We start from the raw sequence: 21,537 nt of genomic DNA on the forward strand, positions 1-21,537 counted from the left end.
AGTTAGCATATTATGTTATTCTTGTAACGTCAAAATCAAAATTAATCACTAGTTTACTATTTTTGCGTTACAAGGGTTAACTAATTAACTAACCTAAGAATTTATGGTTCTTCTAAATGTCTTTTAAGAAAATAAATGGATTTTTTAATTTATTTTTATCGGGTATATAAGCAAAATTTATTATCTAAAAAATATTATTATATAATGTAAACTAATACTATAAAAGGTAGAGGTAAGGTGACGGTAGGGAGTGTAGGGTGGTGAAAATGAGGTACATATGTTGCCATGTTGGAGGGTCGAAAAGATATGGACAATATAAAATGTCATTTGTGGAATTTATTTATCTAGTTTTGTAAGAAATGAAGAATCGTGATAAAAAATATAAATCAAGAAAGCACGACAAATAATGTTGGAAAAAAATGGATAGTAACTACGACAAAATGATAAGGTAATCGAAGTATGAGAAAAAAACAACCGAGAGTAACAGAAATTAAAAGTAAGAGTATATACTATTACTTGTATGAAAGTAGAAACTAGGCAAACACACAACTATCTACTAGCCTTCTATTCTAATTTGTATTTTCAGTAACCTCTTGTTAAGGTCATACTATCGGTAAGCTAAAGTTGCGTCATGTATTGCAACTCCTCAATATTTTGTCGACCTGCTTCTACCTCACCTAAAACTCACCAAGGCCAATTTGTCACACCTCCGCCCTAAGGTATCCGTATGTTTCCTCTCTACATGTCTGAATTACCTTAATCTCACCTCCCTATATCGTCCTCTAACATCTTACCCTCTACCGAGATCACTCTTACCTTATTTTGAATTTTATTATTTCTTATCATGTCGCTTTTAATATGTTCATATATTCATCTCAACGTCCTTATTTTCATAACTTTTAACTTTTAAACATAGGGACATACGCAATCCCGCAAGTGAGGTATGAAAAGGCTAAAGCATATAACAACATATAATTTGCCAAGCACAAAGCAGCAAAGCTACTTGATTAAAATTCAACAGAAACATGTCTATGTTACAAGCTCTGATCAGTTCAATAATACCTCTGTTCTATTCAACAACAACAACAGAACATATTACCAAATTTATTGTCTAAAAAGGAACAGGAATGTAGTTGTTCAACCATGTAAAAAGTTGACTCCGTTTAAGCTATGTTTGCTCAAGACTCTTCAAAAATGATGACAGGTGCATGCATTGTCACGATACTTTTGGAGAGTTTGAGCAACGTAGCTTTTAAGTCAACTTGTGAATGGTTTTCATATCAGCAGCTTCTTGGATGGTCCCCTTCTCAACATGATCCCACCATTTGAACAAGAAGTTGTCAACGACGAGTCTGAACCAAGGAGACAGCTTCAAACCTTCTTCACCAGCATCAGCTTTCCTCAAAAGCTCTTTTAGTTGCTCTTGGTTCACATATTTGATGTCAGCAACTTCGTCTGGGTTCGGGTGAACGTTGACATCACGAACGATGAACAGAAGGTAATCAACTGCAACAACAAAGAAGGAATCAGCTAGGAGTTATACCTATCTGCTCAATACACATTCATGCTTTTATGAGATATGCAGTTAATTTAGTAACTACGACATTATAATTAGAGATAATAATCAATAAATAGTCGGATAACCTATTTGGCCAAGCTTCCGAAATCTACGTAGTTTGAAAAGTATTTTTTGCCCAAAGCGGACCAACTTTCTTAAATAAGCCCTTTTGGCTTACTAAAAGGTTGACAAATAGGTTAAATAAGCACAGTAAAATTAAAATACAGAAGATGTTTCATACGTTCATGTTCTCCCCACTTTCCATCAGATGGAGCCTTGTAAAGCATACGACCCAATGGTGTGAACTGGTCAACCGGGACATCTTCAGCAGGGATACCGAGTTCATCAAGCAGCTTCCTCTGTGCAGCGTTTCTTACACCTAATATTTGAAAGTACAACACAGAAGTCGGGATGGTAAAAGTTAAAGACTTTCAGCTTAAACAGAAAATATACCGTCGGGATGGTAAAAGTTAAAGACTTTCAGCTTAAACAGAAAATATACCAAGAGCATTCTCCTCGATAAGCTCAGACTCTCGGTAGAGAGGATGGCTGCAGCATGTGTTTGTCCACACCAAAGGAAAGGTTACCTTTGTTGCAGATCGTTGCTACACACACAACACAAGAATAACACATCAAGTTTTTTAATCTTCAAAAGCAACAAAGATGTGTCTCAACTACAGCTCATTTGACTACTTATTTTATACCTTGTCTAAATATCAAGATTCTAGTATTGAGACGATATCTTATGATGCCAAGAACTGACACAATAGTACACTACATAATCATTCAGCACAGGCGATCTATTTATGCGACATACCTGAAGAAGAAGTTCATACTTTGAGTTGAAAAGAAACACACTGAAAGCTCTGTGCAACAAATTCTCAGATTCGATCTTTTCCATCAAATGACCTGCACATCAATAGCAGGTAATTGAGCAAAAATAGGAGACATGAACAAATGATCATATAGACATGATCGACTGCTCTTAGAGATAATTTTGGTTTACTCAAACTTTCACAGAATAAATGCAGCCTATAAAGTGATCTAACATGTAAAGTTTTAAAATTACAAAATTTGTGAATTCTAGATTCTCCACCGATAAACTCCCTTAATTGAGAGATAGCAATAACATTGAATTACACAGACCTTCAACGTCAAAATAAGATATAGCTACCTAGGGAAATACACAAGAAGATAACACAAACCGGGGAAATTCCAAAGACGGAACAAAAATCTAAACTTACAATTGTACTTGGACTCATGACCAACAACCTTGTCATTCACATCCACCAAAATACATCTGCAAGTGTGTTAAAGAAGAGAGCTTTAAACCAGGAGAAAAGGTCATAAAGTTGCCAAAACTATAAAAATGCAGATCAAACACTGAAAACAACAACAACCAAGTTAAAAGAGAAATGGGGCAGCTTTCCTAGTGAAAGTTCCCAAAATATCGTCTTGTAACAACTGACATGAATTTAACGAATTTTTAATATCCTTTACATAAAACATCTTGAATAGAGAATTGATTAAAAAGTCGGAATTCTAAGAATATTTGTCCAGGACAACCAGAAAACAAATCTTCAACTACTCATACACTGATAAAGCTTGGTCTTACAAGAGATCACACCAGTAAAGTCAAGGTCACTTTATAATGTTAGAAGCAAAATCTACACATTCAGAACTGATTTTCATGCAGAACACCAACCCTCCTTAAATTCATATTTTCTCACTTTTATTCTTAATCTATCCCAAAAAGATTGTATCTTTCTATAATTAGAATGTCAAACAGTGCTACATAAATTGGGACAGAAGGAGAAAAACCATCAATCCAATGAAAAATCAATGAATCAATTTCAAACTAGATGAACACTCTGTATCTGTCCTGTTTTTATTCACTCTCAAACTCATTCTAATACTTGCATTAACTAATAAATCTTATATCAACAAAGTTTCAAAGATTTGACCTAACGATCAATAAATCATATGCAAAAATAAGAATACTAGGGCACAAAAACTATACTCCCTCCGTTTTAATCTCACTTTCCTTTTTAGTCCGTCAAACAAAAACAATGTCTACTTCCTTTGTTAACAACTCTTTAATTCCAATTCTCCACAAAAAATGTTTAACACTTCACGATCAATACATTCTACATATCTTTTTCAGTTTAAGACCAAACAATTCAAAATTCTTCTCTAATTTCTTAAAACTCCGTGCAAAGTCATAACGAGACAAACAAATCGAAATCAATGAACAGGTGATAGCTTCATCATTACTCAAACCCTACCAATCATCAAACGCCGTTCTGATTCAAATCTCAAGGCATTTACACTAGCTAATTCCTTTTAAATCTATCTCAGCTTTGGTGAACAGAGTTACCTGATATATAACCTAACCACCACGATTACTAACCTGAGATTACTATGCGAATTCATAAACTTTAAATCATAGATCTACATCAATAAAGTGAGATTTGTATACAATAACAAATTAAAAATACGAAAAAAAAAAAGTAAAAAATTGAAATGAGGGATAGAGAACAAACTCATCGTCAAACATGAGACGGCGCTGTACAGCATCCATGTTTGCATCAGCAATAACATCAACCATTTTTGCAGAAAAATACAGCTCTGTAAACAAGGAAAAAATAGTGAGATTTGAGTGAAGAAGAAGAAGAAGGAAGAGGACTATTTATAGGTGAAAAATAAATTAGAGAGGGGCTATGAGGACAAATTTGAAAAATTGATTCTCTTTTTTGTCACCTTTTCTATTTCTTTATTATTATTAAATTTTTTTCCTTTTTTGATTTTTTTTTCAAATGATCTTAATCTATCTTTATTATTATTAAACTTTTTCCTTTTATATTTTTCATAATCATCTGATATTCGAAAACAATGAATTGGGAGAAGAACGTACGTGGAGTGGTATATATGGTAAGTAGTCTGGTAAGTAATTTTGTGTTATAGTACATTAAATTTACGTCAAACAAAGATTTAGGATTGAAATTCAAAATTTATGATTAGACAGAGAAAGTCTATACTTTATTTATGTGTTTACCTAATTTGTCACTTATTTATTTCTTTTCTTTTTTTTTCTTCATTGATAATTTTTCCTTTTTTGGATCATTACCAAATGTGCCCTTTTTTATTTTATTTATATAATTTGTTATTTGAAATTTAGTGATACGATAAAATAATAGGTTAGTTGTGAGGAAAAATAAACGAGAGTTGAAAATGAAACTGTTAATAATTAAAATATACGTGGAGTGGTATTGTAAGTGATTGTGTGATTTTGCTATTATAATCTTACGATTATTATATATCTTGTATTCTTAATTTACACTTAATTTAGTATCATATAAAATATAAATATTTGAACTGTAATATGTCAAATGAAATATTATAATAATAATATTTAAGTTTAAAATTCATGATTAAAAATAAAGAAATTCAATCTCTTATTCATACTTTTGCCTAATGTTCTCATAACTTTGAAAGTAAAAATATATATATATATTTATATTTAGGTCATATAATGTTGTAATTTTTTATATTATAAGTGAGATTTAATATATTGGACTAGTTAGTGATATATAAATTTTGTTAAAGCCATCTATTTTGATCCTCTTTTCTGTCACATCTACACTTCTTTTATTGTTTATTAAATATAAAATATTAAATTTTCCTTTTGGACCATTATTTTAATATCATGTCCTTTATGTTTTAATAATTTGACATTTAAAATTTATTGATACTACTAAAATAACACGTGATATATATTGAGTTATTATGATGGATGGCTTTAAGATAAAATATAATTGTGGGGAAAATGATATGATTAATAGATTTTAAAAGGTCCATTTATGTTGGAAGAAACATTCTTATTTAATGATTTATTTATTAATTTAAGTAAATCAGAAAAATATCATGATGATTATCTGTTACGTAATATTCATCGAATATGTGATATGATATTATAAGTAATTAAGCGATTTTGTCGTCATAACTCACAATTGCCGTTGCACATCTCGTACCTTAATTTGCGATTACAATAGTTTAATTGGTTAACTGTCCATGTCAATTAAATAACTGATAAAAATATATATTTTTCAAGAGTCAACATATGACATTTGTACCAAACAAGTGTGGGTCCCACAGATATATTTTATATTTTTTTTAATATGATACAAAAAATAATCTACAAGTAAGAAAAAATTATTTCAAGTGTGTCAACCACCATGGTCCAAGATTCAACATTTTTTAATTTAATTATGTCAGATGAATTTGTTTAGTCAAAAATGGCTAGTTGCCTTATTTTTTCAAGTTAAAAAATCATTATAGTAGTGGGAGTAATGTGACTATATTATTTTCTGTCATTAATTCATTATAGCTATAGGTTGCGCCCACAAAAATTAATTCATTCCTTACGTTGTAGTATACAAAAATTAATTCATTCCTTACGTTTTTTAATTAACATTTATTCATGTGATTCGGGGTCATGCCAAATTTATCAAAAAACATGATTTAAGATTTTGAATTATGATCCCATCTTTTTAAGTTGTAAAACTTGACCTAAAAGTTCATAAGACGAATGCTCGACGTGGGAAAAATTGTTTGTACCATGTGAAATAATTATATTAATGGATAACTTAATACTACTATTATTGACTAGTGAGTCTTTATAACATTACGTGTATGTGAAGGTTTGTGATTACGAATTTTTTTTTTTTTGTAAAAGGAACATGGAGATATACAATTTATAAATACGACGTCTTATAATATTTTGATATCTTGTTCCTAAGATATTAAGATTATAACAGTTGGGCCAATGGCTTGGGCTCTTCCAAACTAATATGGGCTTTCCAGCCCAACACAGTGTAAAGCCCTTCTTTAAATTTTAGCATCATCTTTTTTAGCATTTTAACCAATTACATTGTTGTGACAATCATATAAGGAAAAATTACATATTTGGTACATTTTAATAAATAATTACTGATTTTAGCGATATTTTTTATTTATTACCATTTACAGCAATATTATGTTAAATCTGCAATATGAATTAAAAGTGAATTATGTATGCAGTATATATGAATTATAATTGTTTTTTTAAATATATTATGTTTGTTTTGGTAAAAATTTGACACATTGTATTATAAATGTATTAAAAAGTGTGATAAATATATCATACATCATTAAAACTTGTATTATATGTGAATAATAAATTGTTCCTTGTAATATGTATTAAACTTGTATTATAAATGAATTAATACTGATCAAGTGGAAAAAAAAATATTGTTGCTATAAATGGTAAATATTTTGTTATTACAGTATATTTATGTAAGTTTTCCATCATATAATTATGTTCGTAATTTGTGTTATTCTTTAATTTCCAGTTGATGTTATACATAAACTTAACATCAAATTCTTGCTTTTACTAGCTAATGTGTTTGGTTGACATTCTTTTGGTTAATAGTTAGCAAACTTTTTCTGTCGATTTCTTCAAATTAAAACACTCGAAGAGATATATTATTAGAGAAAGAACTATATTATAATTTACGGATTGTGAATTTCATTATAATTTGAGCTTAAATTCCTAAAAATTGTATACAATATAAAAAATCACTATATATCTAATTACATACTTGATTGTAAACTCAACTATTGTTATATATTTACTTAACATCTCGTTATAAAAATTCATAAATTTTAAATTCTTGATCCGCGAAGTTAGGATTGTTATTTTGTATTGTCATGAGCCTTTGTCAATTAAGAAGTGGGCTCATGAGAATGCACATTATTGAACTTAAAACATTAACATCAAAGCTCCAATTATATGGGCCAAGTATTGTCAAATCAAATGGGCCTCCACAAGCAATTCTAAAGCCACGTGCCATCATTTATAGACAAGACGACACTTCAAATGGCTCTATTCCACCGTAGTTAGTTAAACATAATAACATGTCAAAGATTTATAAGAATGATTGAGTGATCGAAATTGTTATGTTACGAATATAATTGAGTAAAAATTAAGGGTATTTTGAGGACAACATAAATTTGTAACTCAAGATAGTGACAACATCACCTTACGATAATAACATACGCCATAAAATCTCATAACAGTAGAGCCCGTCGAAAAGTAAGGCAAGAAAAAATATACTTAGTTAAATATAGACGCTATTTCTAAAAGACGCGGAATCACAACTAAAAACGAGCCTTGCGACGAGACCCAAACGCACTAGAGTTTTTTTGCCTAAAATCATCGCTCAACTATGACTCTAATCTAATGTATATCCTTATATTATCCAAGTGAACAAAAAATATCCTTATACTATCCAAAAAATAACAAGAATCATCCTTCACTATAGATTTATTAAGAAACTAATTGAACCAATAAAAAATATTTTTTGATCTGGTCATATCTTAGCCACGACGAGAAAATCAAAGTTACCCAAAGATAATAAGGTTATAGATAAAAAACGAATCTTTCATTCTCATAATTTAAAATTTACGTGTTGTTAGTTTATATGTTTTTTCGCATCATCAAGTAAATTAGCTTGTAACAATACATAAAACTTGAAATATTTATATAGTAGGTTCAAATAGTTAGAAAAATCTATGTAAAAAGAATCATTATAAAAATATTACGCCCAACTATTTATAGATTTTATTTAATAATTTTTTTAGCATATGTATGTTATATACAATATAATTCACATTCTATACAATGTACATAAATGCTGAAAAATTAGTGAAATTACCTAGGTATTTGATAATGAAAATTAAAAATTAATTATTTTATTTAATTTTTTTGAAGCTGGAGATGTATTTAGCCATACTTTTTACAAAGAATATTTAGAATTTGATTACCACATTTTTTTTGTTGGTGACGTGATTACTTAAAAAATGAATTTTTATAAATTCTTCGATGATATATAACACAAGGATGTACTTTAGGTTACATTCGTAGTTGCGGAACACTACCACTATATATTGCAAAGTAATATTCGAACCCGAATTTTTTCGGGTCATATAAAAATTACTAGTATATAGTAGTACTATATAAATATCTTTATCACAACATTCACGAGTACTCAATTTGCCTCTTTTCTTCCTTCTCTTCCATTTTTCTCTCATCCCTAAATCCGCAGAAGTCTCTGCATCGATCTCGATTCTTCTACCATCTTGGTTTATGAGGTAAAACGATTCAATCTCTATGTATTTCTCCTTGTTTTTCTGATTTTTTTCGTTTTTTTCCGATTTTTTCTGTTTGATATGTAATTACTTAGGGATTTGGATCTGATAATACCGTATCGGTTTTCAGTATGAATGATTGTATGTATTTGAGTGATAGTTGTAAGTTTTCTCAGGAATCGATCTATGTTTTTGTTAGTTAGGGTTTTTTTTTTCTTCCTTGTAGTATTCGGAAGATCTGTTCTATGAGGAAAATTATCAGTTTTTATTGTTGTAATTTGAGGTGTTAATTTGAAGGAGAACAGCTGTAACTAAGATTATTATTTTTTTCATGTTGAGATTAGCATTTTTCTTTTGTTTTATATGTATTATACCGAGGTAAATACTGTTGTAGCATAATAATTGTTTGAGTGTGTGTGGTGTTTTTGATTGGAGAGTGTTGTGATATCAGGCGAATAATAATTAAGTCTTTATGTAAGTTTGTATGAGAAGATATGAATGGGTAAATTCAACCAGCTGTTAATAGGAAGTCGCAAGGTAATAGTTATGCATGTTTGTTGTATATAGAACAAAAAAATTGAGTAGAATGAAATTATTAAGTGAAAAAGTTACAGTATTTGATTAAATGCAGCTATAATTTCTTGTGAATTCATTATCGGAAAAAAAGTTGAGCTGGAAAGTGTATTCCCCTCCATCTCTAAATATGTGTATGCAATAAAAATGTTCAATGTATAATGTGAAATACTAATGATAGCCTCTGTAGTCAGTTTACTCTTCAATTTTAAAAAGACAAGAAAGGTGAGATGGGGATAGTGTGGATGGATCCCTCTCTTATTGTGAGACTTGATGTCAAATAGTTGATTGGTATTTTGTACATTAAAGAATATACAGCACCGGAAGTGCATAGTCTATGTCCACTGAACTAGTATCTCTGCTGAGTGCTGAGTATAAATTAGAGACATAAGTATGTATATGGTCTAGGTTGATTATGTATAGGAATGCGTCCATGCTCGTTTTATGACTTTAATACTTTCTAGTAATTTTTGGTTGATGTACGTTAATCCACTGTAGTACTTGTCTACTGTTGGTTTTCCTTGATCACTCTTGTTTATATGTTGCAAGCCAAATAAATGCGAACTTTTTCTCCGAGTTTCTTTCGTTGTGTTATTTTTTGCACTGTTAGCAGTGGCCTTTGTGGAGCTTGTAGCTATGCTGTTTCTGCTGCATAGTCTGTTAGATTGCAATGTTATGCTTCTTGTCCTTCTTCCTTTATTAAACTTTTGTTTTTGGCTTTGGAATGACAGCTCAAAGGAGAAACCCACTCTCGGGTAAGGCTTCTTTTTCCTTTTCCCGAGCACCTACATCTTACTGTTATTATTGCTGTTCGCTATTCATTGCATGCCTGTAATTTTTTGTTGATTTTGTCCTATGATTACAGTGGCACGCGGATTAAGACCCGCAAACGGAATATTGCAGCGCCTCTGGACCCTGCAGCATTTGCGGATGCAGTGGTCCAGATTTACCTGGATAATGCTGGTGATTTGGTAATTTGGATATTTAATTTTGGTACCAGCTTTATTCTTCTTTCTTTATCCATCCTATTATGTTAATGCCATTATGATTTGGTGATCGATCTCAATTAATTGCTTGATGCTGGTAATACTTGGGACAAAAGCTTAACTAAATTTTTTATAATGCACAGGAACTTGTTGCTAAGAACCTTGAGTCTTCAGACCTCAACTTCTCAAGATACGGTGATACCTTTTTCGAGGTAAATAGTATATAATAAACTTAGAAGATTGTCACATACAGGAATTTTATCACTATTGCCCTCAAGGTGCATATACATAGGATTGAATTGTAGGTGGTGAAAAGCATCTTTTTGTTGGTCCTATGGAGTCTGACCTTTTTCTCTTTGTTTATTTCTTGAGGTATTATTTTTCTCGTGTTAAAAAGACCACTTCCCTTTAAAATCTTTATACTAGTATAGAGTATGGCGGTGCATGTTGTGTTATGGGTTGTTTTATGCTGATACCTCCTTGTTTTGACCTAATTAGATCATATAACAAATTGAGCTGTTCCAATTTGCTGCATAAGCATCTTACATGTGGTTGTCAAGAAGATATGTTGTTTAAAATGTTTATTGTTGCATGGATGTTTCAATGTCAATTACTACTCTATTTGTTGTGTCATTGATGCTTCTCTTTGGCATTTCATCTTAACATGTGGTGTTGTGATAGGTTGTCTTCATTGGAGGCCGTACACAACCTGGAACAGTCAAACTTGATGAAGGGGAGCGCCACCCTTACTCTGTGATTGAGTGTGAACCTAAACGTGAAGCCATTTTGCCATCTGTCATCTATGTGCAGAAGATATTAAGAAGGAGGCCGTTTCTTATAAAGAACCTTGAAAATGTCATGCGAAAAATGTTGCAGTCATTGGAGCTCTTTGAGGAAAATGAAAGGATTAAGCTCTCAATCTTTACAGCCCTTGCTTTTTCCCAGAAGCTGTCAGGCCTTCCCCCAGAGACTGTTCTCCAGCCATTACTCAAAGATAACCTTGTTGCCAAAGGGCTAGTTCTCTCTTTCATCACAGACTTTTTTAAGGAATATCTGATTGACAACAGTATTGATGATTTGATCTCAATCCTTAAGCGGGGTAAGATGGAGGATGATCTTCTCGAGTTCTTCCCCTCTACTAAGAGGACGCCTGAAGCTGTCTCTGAGCATTTCACGTGAGTAAATTTCTAATTTAGAACTTACATGAATAATAGAGCTGTGTAGGGATGTGAGGTGGAAGATACTGTGAAGTGGCTGAACTCTTTACTTTCACTCACACCTTCCACCACCTTAGATCAATAAGGGTACTGAATGTGGCGTTTGCAACTGTCTGTCTCCTACTCGATAAATCCCTGTTGATGATTTGTGTAAATAATTATGTCATTTGTTATTTAAAGCTTCATCATTCAAGATATAATCATGATAAAAAAGTTCAAGAAATTGCTTTAGGTTAATTTCTTTTCCCTAAAATGGGGAACAAGGCAAAATGGGGGATCTCATCATTGATATTTTATTGTATAGAGTTTCAAGTTTTACTGCAAGCTATTTTTGTGCTGTCTTAGGCTAATAGGGCCTACAGTTAGGTCTATTTCGTATGCAAATTGAACAAGTAATGTATTGCACAATCATTTGCTCTTGACTTTTTTTTGGTTGTTTGGTAAGTAGGAGTTGAAGGTAGAAAAAATGTTCACTTTATTCAAGCCATCTTACTTTAGCTTTTGAGTTTTGTCTAATGGTGTATGGACTTGCTTATTTCAGCAAAGCTGGCCTTTTACCTTTGGTGGAATATAATGATAAGAAGATATTTGAGGTGAGGCTCAAGGAAATGAAATCTACATTAACAACTCAGCTAGCAGAAGAAGTTGCTATCTCTGAAGTCATAGAAACTGTGAAGCAACATGTCAAAGATGCCAAATTACCAGATATAGAGGTTGTGCGGATTTTGTGGGATGTCTTGATGGATGCTATACAATGGTCAGGAAAGAACCAACAGCAAAATGCTAATTCTGCTCTTCGCCAGGTAATTAATACTTAAGTCAGCTACAAGCTTTGTGAGTAGTTCTATTTTTTGAAACTGCAAATTGGTGTCTACTTCAGAATTTTTAAAAAAACTTGCGAGTGTAACCAACTAATTGTAACATAATAAAATATTCTGATTGTAGTTCCACGAATGAGGAATTTCTTTTGGCTACTTCCTAAATAACAATACTCAAAATGCGTGCATATCTTTCTATGACTGAATGCTGCTTGAAAAATTTAGCGACTTTATCCAGTTTCTCCTGTTTTAATTACAAACTTATGTTGTATGTCAATGTAAGCTGACCACAGTTCGTGTGCTAGTGGATTTCAAAACAATGAGATAAAACTTGCTTCAAGAATGTACTTGTGAAAAAAAACATTTTTTGTATTGCAAAAAGGTTGCTCACGTGTTTCTCTTGCCCTTCTGTTTTATCTATTTTTGCTTTATTCCATATACTTGTGCAGATAAGATAATATTTATAAGGTGTTACTCCAACTTTTATACATTAAGGTGAGATTATTTTTCTCTTTGTGGAATTTGATGTCTAATTAATTGTTCATATCATGTGTACTGGAAAGATTCATTAGAAGTGTCAGTGGGCATAACACGAGAGGGGACTTTAAGATCAGAAATAGCTTATATCGTCTACCTGATTAATTATTTATATTCTACATATAGAAATATGTTTAGGCATTGACTTTTGGCAATTTAGTCTTGCTGTCAGCTTCACAAGTGAACTGGAAATATTGATGTTGAATGGACAATAGCTAACATGACAGTATGACACCTTGCAGCAACAGTGTCTTGGTTTTAGCTTATTTTTGTTCACATGTTCAATTTCATGGCTTGCTGGATTTACTAGTTTTTCCAAGTAGATAATGGTTTTTTTCTTCTGTTATTTGGATACCTATCATTCTGGCATGTAACATCTAGCATGTTTATACGCGTTTCTGTTTAGCAATTTGTGTGTTTGTAGTAAAATACAGATTTAGTACTTTATTGCATGAATAACATATTTCCTGTTTGTCTATAGATCTTGTTTCAAAATTTTGAAATAAAATTTGGAGATTATTTCAAATAAGTGTGTCTAATTGGCCCATCATTTCAACTTCAAAGCCTGAAATATGGAAGCTGAAGTTTGAAAAACAGTCTTTAGAAGCTTTCAAGTTTTTGTTGAAGTTTTTATCTCACAAATCTTCAATTGTATTTTCATGTCCAAACACAACAGTTAACCTCCAAATATGTTCGTTTAGAACATAACTTCAAAATGCTATTTGTCTTCAAATTTCAACCATGTAACGTCCAGACACTCCCTCGTGTGTCTTGGAAAGCAACTTAAATCTTTTTGTTTTTAGTTTTCCTCTACTTAGTCTCAATTGTTCATGATATAAAGCTTGATCATATACACTGAACCCAATTTGTTGTCATTGAAACATAGTTGATTCATTTTGTCATAGACATCACATGGTGGTAGGGCTGATCAATTATTCTTTATGGGTTCTTTTGTAGAGTTGTTGGGTAGGAGGGTGTTTGATCATCTAGAAACTTGTCTACATCAAATTGTTTATTCTTTGCTTCACAACCGCTATCCAAGTAATGAAAGTTGCCTATATTTCAAGTCTTGGAACAGAATTGTCTGGCTTATCTAATGTTTCATCTGGTGCTGTTTAATTAGTAGATACATCATCTTTGGATGCTTCTGTTGTCTATCGGTTAAAACTGTTAAGATGGCTCTCTGTTGTCAAATTTTTTGTTACTTGTACATAATCATTGGTTCTCTTCTATTTCCTTTTTGTGTAGGTGAAAAAATGGGCAGAACTGCTGAATACTTTCTGCACCACTGGAAAGCTTGAATTGGAACTCATGTACAAAGTCCAAGTCCAGTGCTACGAGGATGCTAAACTGATGAAGCTGTTCCCTGAGATTGTGAGGTCTCTGTATGACCAAGATGTTCTGGCAGAAGATACCATTCTTCACTGGTTCCAGAAAGGAACAAACCTCAAGGGCAGGTAAGCATTTGTTTCGACTTGCTCGGATGTTAGATATTCGAGTCTTGTGGATGTTAGGTAAACTGTTCACCCTATTTTTCTTAATGGGGTTTACTGTCTTTAACAATATGGCAGGCAAAACTTTGTGAAGTCGCTGGAGCCCTTTGTGAAATGGCTGGAGGAGGCGGAGGAAGAAGAATGAATTTCTCTGAGAAGTGTTTTTGTATTCCCCTTTTGAGGATTGAAAAGAATAAGAAAGACTTTATGAATATTCTCACAATTTGACAGTTTGTTATCATGCTCCTTCACGTTTTATAAACACAATCTGTATGGGTTTGCTTCCCTTGGAGGATCTTTATATTCGCGTGCATCAATCGTATTTTTTTTAATACTAGGTTTTGAGAAAATGATCAACCTCTTTTAAGGCACTTTTAAGAAGATGATGAACTTGAGTCGATCTGCTTATTTGTTTGATGATGAATCTCAAATTTTGTGGGTCTATATTGTCCCTACAGAACACAATTTACATTTTTGATGTTACAAAAAAAAATAAAGATTTCATCGAGTACTTATTGCATATATTAGTTCATGAATTTTCTGAAATATGATTTACCTACTCCAATGTTCTCTGATTTTATCCTACGAATTTCCCATATTTCAAAAATAAAATCAAAGTTCTACTTCACTTCCACACTAAATATTTAAAACATTTTTGATATTACAAAAAAAATAAAAAATTCATCGGGTACTTATTGCATATATTAGTTCATGAACTTTCTGAAATATGATTTACCTACTCCAATGTTCTCTGATTATCCTACGAATTTCCCATATTTCAAAAATAAAATAAAAGTTCTACTTCACTTCCACACTAAATATTTAAAAATTGAAACTTTTCCCACCTTCGTTATAATTTATCGAACAACCCAGCAGGACGACTGAGGGCGAGAAAATGCAACAAGGAAATTCTATTTGAGTGTACGCAGACTTTACTCCTATCTTGTGGATATAGAAAGGTTGTTTCCTAAATAAATCAGACAGAAGGGGAGCTTTCTCTGAAATAAATGATTGGATACACATTCTCTCTGAAATTACAATTGTTATGTACAAGAGAATTTAGCAGGTTACCAGAAAAAAATTGAACCAAAGTCACAGCATTGGCCTTACCTTTCATCTAATCCAATAATTCCACAGACCACGCGATCAAAATTGACGTTGAGACAACTTACAAAGCCACGGGTAGGTGCAAGAGCAGGTTTTCTTACAAATGATGATAATCCGAGGATGCTGGTTACATACTGATATGGACAGGAAATCCAGCAGTTCCATTAGGCAAGTCAGATAAGCTTTTTATCAAACGTTCATGCCTCGACTGCAGTTGGGGTTTCTTCATCAGTGGTATCATTCAATACAACCTCCTCAACAGGGTCTACATCAGGTCCCTTTTCGTTGTCCCCTTGGTCAATAAGCTTTTCTCGAAGTTTCATCATAAGATCCTCCCTCGCACTAGTGTCCTCCGATAGGAAAAGTTTTACAGCATCTCTACCACGAAAGTTCTGATTGTTGATATTGTAATAACCGCCTCCACCTTTTGTAATGAACTTATGTTTGACTCCCAAATCAATAAGTTCAGCTTCACGAGAAATTCCTTTACCAAACTCAAGCTCGAATTCTGCAGTTCTAAAGGGAGGAGCATGCTTGTTCTTCACAATCTTGACAAGAACTTGGCTTCCTATGGTCTGTAAAATAGAGACTCCGTCAAAAAGACTGTCTGTATAATCAGATTCTGGACAGTTCAACTCCCTCACATTCACTCAACAAAGGGCATTCATGGAACTCTCAACATAGAAATCATAACAAAAAGAGTGACCAACGATAAAGTTATACTATCATACAAAGATATGTACCTCTTCCCCCTTCTTGACAAATCCAATTCGTTTTATGTTTAGACGCACAGAAGCATAGAACTTCAAGGCATTACCACCACAAGTAACTTCACTTGGTCCTCCAAATCCCCCAAAAGTTGAAAGTTTTGACCTGACCTGAACCAGGGTGCAATTAATCAGCCGAGTCCTTTACACTGACTAAATATTTTGGATGTCTCGATCAGAATGGAAAATGCATTAGGAACTAATTAATCCAAAACATGCAATCTAATCACATTGAAACGTCTCTTTGAAACAGAAAAGAAAAAGAAAGAGATTCCACAAGACAGCAACAGAAGGAAAAATGAGGGCAAGAGGCATGATGGGCAGCCTATGACTCTTGCCTGATTTATGAAGATTAAAATGGTCTGTGATAACGATAGAGAATGACTGAGCTTGCGGAGTGCTTGACTCATCAGTCTAGCTTGCATCGCCATATGAGCATCTCCCATTTCACCTTCAAGCTCACCTTTCGGGACAAGGGCAGCAACCTGCCATAGAAGTCAATTGTCCACATAAGGTGTTTTTAGATAACTGAGACTATTATCATAATTGACGCTGATAGTAACAGAACCAAGAAACATGAACCAACAGTTCCAATCTTCCTTACACTGTCCACAACAACAACATCAACCGAACCACTCCTTATTATTGTATCTACCAGACTAAGAGCTTGCTCACCACAATCTGGTTGAGACAGAAGTAAATTTGAAGTATTTACTCCAATGGTCTCAGCCAATGTTGGATTAAGAGCATGCTCAGCATCAACAAAACAACAATAACCTACAAAGAAACAAGACAAAGCATAAGTCATTTCCATGTGTCAGTTGCAATAAGCTAAATAAGTATGTATCCTTTGTGTTTCGGAAGGCATTATATCCTGGTCCTGATAGATGTTGCAAATGGAAAAGAAAATGAATGATAGTTTGTTCTCTCTCGTTTCTTTTTTGGGAATGCATGTTAGTGAAGTACAAACTAGACAAACCTCCTTGTTTCTGTGCCTCAGCAATTACATGCAAAGCAAGTGTTGTTTTCCCTGAAGCCTCTGGACCATATATCTCTATTACGCGTCCCTGCACAAAAGCAAGACATAAGTTATAATGAAGAAAAGAATATAACCTGTCATCCTAACATTGATAAGCAGCTATCTGTTTGTCTCTGTAAATAGATTCGCATATCTAGTAAATTAGTCACCTAGCTGCCTAAGTCCTAAAGTGACAAAAGCTATGTTGCTCGGACTCTTCATGACTCTTCAAAAAATGTCAATGGGTGCGTGTCGGATTCGCCAAAAATAGTATATTTTTGAAGAATCCGAGACGGGTGCGGAATCAAAAATGAAGAGTCTGCACAACTAAGGACAAAAGAACCTGAATAATAACGTTGGCTGTACATACTAATTTTTCCAGTTCTCCAAAGTAAACATTACTCAGAAAATTATTTGCATAACATCTGGGAGCCAAGCGATCATCACCATTATTTTTGTTCACCGTATTTGAAATGCCCAAAACAAAATGTTATAGTTTTATTCTTTTACCTTTGGAAGTCCCCCTATCCCAAGGGCAATATCCAAAGAAAAAGATCCAGTAGACACTACAGGGACTTGTTTGGGGGACACCGTGCGACCAAGCCACATGATGGATCCCTTTCCAAATGATGTCGTGATCTGATCTAGTGCATGTTTCAAAGCCAAGTCTTTCTTGGACAAATTCTCTTCGCCTGAATCACTGCCATCTGAATTTGACTTTTTCTTACCTGAAATCGGATAGATGACAAGGAGCAATGAGCATCCAAAGACAAAAATTTCATGTCTATTTAGAACAAAGTCTTAGAAATGGAGAAACCTTGTCACTCTATGAAGAAGACAACAACAGAAAATATTCAAAATATATCAGCAAATTATACATCTCAATGGAATTTGAATTCCATATATTGGTGGACAGACACTGAGCTAGTGTTTGGTCATAGATATTGGATCAGATTTAGAGACTTACTAATATGTTTGACCATGAAATTTGATCAGATCTTTTTACCATCAATTATTTTTCAAGTTCCCAAAAACTGGCTCAAACAAGTTTTTGGGTTTTTCCAATTTCCACTCTCAAAAACTTCAATAAAAAATTCAAGTAAAATGCATGTCCAAGCACAACTTCAAATTCCAAAAATCACAACTTAAAAAACTCAAAATTTTAAGTTTCAACTTCAAAAGCTCAAATTTTCAAGTTTCAACTTCCAAAACCTATGACCAAATGGTAGCGTTGGAAATGGGAATAGAAGCATTAAAGCCCAACTAGAAGCTTTCAAGTCAGCTATTACAATTCAAATCAAAGTGTAGTATTATCTCTCTCTAAAAGCTCACATCCTTTTGCTCCACTAGTAATCCAAACCCACAACTTACGATTAAAGGTGAAAGATGCTTACCATCCGAACAACCCCTCTTGTCATAATCTTAACATCTGATCTACTTTTCCTTGTACTCTCAACATCTCTTTCCTCTTTTTATCATCCCTACCGGAAAGCTACGCTTTTTTGCTCCGACCCTACAACTTAGCTTTCGTCGACGGATGCTTACCATCCGAGCAACCTTAACATTTAATCTATTTCTCCTTATACTCTTCAACATTTCTTTCCTCTTATTTTTCACCCCTCCCTGACCCTCCTAACCCAAAAACTTAGCATTTTTTCAGTAAACGATGCTTACCATCCGAGCAACCCCTAAGAAGGGATTTTTACAATATATGAACAGCAAAAAGTTACAAAACCAAGTATAACATAAGTTAATATGAAAAATATATCAGTAATAAATAAACCCCAAGTCACAAAATTTTTACATACCTCTAGAAGAAAAGTAACATAGTTGATCTGATACTCCAAATAAGCTTTTGCTCAAACACTGAAAAAATCAAGAAACAACTCCAAGAATGGATTTTTATGAATGAAATCAAGAAAATGAATAAAAATAAACTTACATTCTTATAGGCTGAAGAAGCAAGTTCACGGCGATTAATAAGTCTCAGCAACATCGCCATTGTTAGGGTTTTAGAGGTTTAAGAGGGAAAATAGATACTCTATCAATTATATAAGGGAGACATAAAAATATGACGTGGCACTCTAATATTTCAAGTTTTTTTTAAGGTATAGTTGTTTTGTTTTTTTTTTTAACAAAATAACGAATCGAATTAAATTATTTGACATACTCGAGAGATAGAATGATTGAGATCTTTTTTTACCATTTTCAATTAGAGGTGTCGAGTTTAAATACGAAAAATGAGAAGTATCATGTTGAGAACATCATCTTTAGAAATTCTAGATGTACACTAGAATTGGTCGAGCTCTAATTCGGCCACAAATATGTCTTGCAAAACGCGAATTTAAAGTAATCCGACTCTAATGCAATATTAAACATGCCCTGCAAAATCAAATTAATCAGATTTTAATGCGATAAGAAGGTTAGCATTTATGTCACCAATATGTTTAAATGATTTTTAAAAAGGCTTTTAAATCGAATAGAACATATGGTTGTCGCAAAAGATGTAGTTATTCTTTAAAAAAATTGACTGAACCGAGTTATTTGACACCTCTAAGTGACAAATGATTGAGCTCGCTTCTTCCTTGACATTCAATTAAAGTTATCGAATTTCAATACTGAAAATGAAAAGAATTAAATGTTATTCCATGCGAAGTGAATTTATAGAAGTATATTCAACTACTAATAAATAATCAACAAGTAGGTAACATGAGTCATGTGGTTGGAAATATATGAAACAAAACATATTGTTGGTGTAATGTATCATAAATATAATAAACTAAAGTTAGAAAATAAAATAACAAAAATGACTAAAAAAAATATTCAGGTTGAGACGCTCATATAATTCGCTCTCTCAAAGGAGATTTAAGCTCATTACGACATAATCTATCGACCCAACAGTATCACTCTTGACTTGTCTAGGATATAATAACACAACGTCGTACAACTCAAACAACTCATGATTAGTTAAAGAGCTCAAAATTCCACAAAAAAAAAATACCTTCATTCAACATATAATTACCCTCTTTGTATAGTAAATTAGTTCAACACTTCAAATATTCCTTTTAGTCTCAAATTTCTCTTTTACTATAGTATTTTTTCACATTTCTCGTCTTTTTTTAAAATACACTTCACAAAAAAAGAATCACCACTTATCACCATGGAGAAATTTTTCTTTGTATTGAATAAGAACAACGTGAATAATAATTATTACACTATAATAATGATCACATTCTTGTCAATTTATATTCACGAACATATGCACATAATACTTTAATTTTGACATTAAAATACATAAACCACAACACATAATATTAATTTTTTTAAAAAGACTCTAAATTTGATTCCAATCACCCCATATCAAGTATTTATATTCGAAATTCACTGAATCGACTAATACATTAGTTTTGTGCACTAAACTTCTCTTCAAGAGATTTTAATGACTTAAATGAAAAATATCCTCTTAGCTGGAATATTCACATCCTATCATATACACTTATGATATTTTTTAGTTTTGTCGTTAATTATTCAATCTATTTTTGTATTTATTTTTTCATATACTAATACAATTGTTGATGCGTGATGTTTGACAAACTCATCGTTATATATGACTATGACACTATAAACAAAAGTAATTATCATATTTAAAAATTAAATTTGAAACTGATAATTAAAATTTCGAAGCACTCGATTCACATGTTTCACCTGGTCCTAGCTAGATGGTGTGTGGTTGATATTTATTTTTCTTTCCCTTATTATTATTTTTTATTTTAAAAACTGAAAACTCCTAACCTAATATTGACCATCTCTATTAATTTGGAAATAAGTGGTTCTATTTTAATGAAATGTCACCATCTCTAATAATATCAAATAAATCATAGATATTTTGTGTTCTATCAATTTAATGTGTTCAAACTTAGTCTTCTGAAATTTTATAATTATATTTGTTGTTTCATTTATATCTATTTTACAATAAAATTGATTGAGTAATCAATATAATTAAGTGATGTTTGTCCAAATATTACTTTTTTTTTCTCATATAACAAAATGTTTTATATAAATAATATACAACACAACATAATATGTCTTTATCAAAGACAAAATCAAATAATTATTGCATAATAATCGATTTGTAAGGCTGGCAAAAGCCTTCCAAAAATCATTTTTACTTTAATTAGAAGTTTGACTTTTTTTTTTTAAAAAAGAAATATTCTAATTGAAAATATATGCTGTCATGATCAATAATCTCCACACAAAATTAACAATTATATTATT

At 32.2% G+C, this 21,537-nt stretch overlaps 3 protein-coding genes across 3 annotated transcripts; 1 reads left to right on the forward strand and 2 right to left on the reverse strand.

The window, feature by feature from the left end:
• Nucleotides 1-972: 972 nt before the first annotated feature.
• Nucleotides 973-4,271, reverse strand: LOC107018548 (isopentenyl-diphosphate Delta-isomerase II). Its single transcript, XM_015219056.2, has 6 exons — nt 4,102-4,271; nt 2,803-2,858; nt 2,376-2,467; nt 2,061-2,163; nt 1,800-1,937; nt 973-1,506 (listed from the first exon to the last, which is right to left on the reverse strand). Exons 1-6 carry the CDS (start codon nt 4,164-4,166, stop codon nt 1,253-1,255), a joined length of 708 nt encoding a protein of 235 aa, XP_015074542.1. The 5' UTR covers nt 4,167-4,271; the 3' UTR covers nt 973-1,252.
• Nucleotides 4,272-8,599: 4,328 nt separating this feature from the next.
• On the forward strand, nt 8,600-14,738 carry LOC107020441 (basic leucine zipper and W2 domain-containing protein 2-like). Its single transcript, XM_015220805.2, has 8 exons — nt 8,600-8,749; nt 10,051-10,074; nt 10,185-10,290; nt 10,449-10,517; nt 10,987-11,480; nt 12,064-12,325; nt 14,126-14,334; nt 14,449-14,738. Exons 1-8 carry the CDS (start codon nt 8,745-8,747, stop codon nt 14,513-14,515), a joined length of 1,236 nt encoding a protein of 411 aa, XP_015076291.1. The 5' UTR covers nt 8,600-8,744; the 3' UTR covers nt 14,516-14,738.
• Nucleotides 14,739-15,346: 608 nt separating this feature from the next.
• On the reverse strand, nt 15,347-19,323 carry LOC107018851 (DNA repair protein recA homolog 3, mitochondrial). Its single transcript, XM_015219434.2, has 8 exons — nt 19,205-19,323; nt 19,071-19,128; nt 17,773-17,990; nt 17,224-17,311; nt 16,849-17,021; nt 16,583-16,729; nt 16,221-16,355; nt 15,347-16,052 (listed from the first exon to the last, which is right to left on the reverse strand). Exons 1-8 carry the CDS (start codon nt 19,262-19,264, stop codon nt 15,675-15,677), a joined length of 1,257 nt encoding a protein of 418 aa, XP_015074920.1. The 5' UTR covers nt 19,265-19,323; the 3' UTR covers nt 15,347-15,674.
• Between the last annotated feature and the right edge of the window lie 2,214 nt (nt 19,324-21,537).

The sequence above is a fragment of the Solanum pennellii genome, chromosome 5 (genome assembly GCF_001406875.1).
Source record: "Solanum pennellii chromosome 5, SPENNV200".
Classification (NCBI taxonomy): domain Eukaryota; kingdom Viridiplantae; phylum Streptophyta; class Magnoliopsida; order Solanales; family Solanaceae; genus Solanum; species Solanum pennellii.

What these genes read in the sequence shown, in the direction of transcription:
- LOC107020441 (XM_015220805.2), top strand. An exon ending in GCTGTCTCTGAGCATTTCAC is followed by an intron (nt 11,481 to 12,063) that starts GTGAGTAAATTT and finishes TGCTTATTTCAG; the next exon opens with CAAAGCTGGCCTTTTACCTT. An exon ending in CTAATTCTGCTCTTCGCCAG is followed by an intron (nt 12,326 to 14,125) that starts GTAATTAATACT and finishes CTTTTTGTGTAG; the next exon opens with GTGAAAAAATGGGCAGAACT.
- LOC107018851 (XM_015219434.2), bottom strand. Translation starts at nt 19,264, where the DNA reads ATGGCGATGTTGCTGAGACTTATTAATCGCCGTGAACTTGCTTCTTCA. An exon ending in TGAGGCACAGAAACAAGGAG is followed by an intron (nt 17,022 to 17,223) that starts GTTTGTCTAGTT and finishes GTTTCTTTGTAG; the next exon opens with GTTATTGTTGTTTTGTTGAT. An exon ending in TTGTCAAGAAGGGGGAAGAG is followed by an intron (nt 16,053 to 16,220) that starts GTACATATCTTT and finishes TCTATTTTACAG; the next exon opens with ACCATAGGAAGCCAAGTTCT.
- LOC107018548 (XM_015219056.2), bottom strand. Translation starts at nt 4,166, where the DNA reads ATGGTTGATGTTATTGCTGATGCAAACATGGATGCTGTACAGCGCCGT. An exon ending in CGTCTCATGTTTGACGATGA is followed by an intron (nt 2,859 to 4,101) that starts GTTTGTTCTCTA and finishes ACACACTTGCAG; the next exon opens with ATGTATTTTGGTGGATGTGA. An exon ending in TATCGAGGAGAATGCTCTTG is followed by an intron (nt 1,938 to 2,060) that starts GTATATTTTCTG and finishes TTCAAATATTAG; the next exon opens with GTGTAAGAAACGCTGCACAG.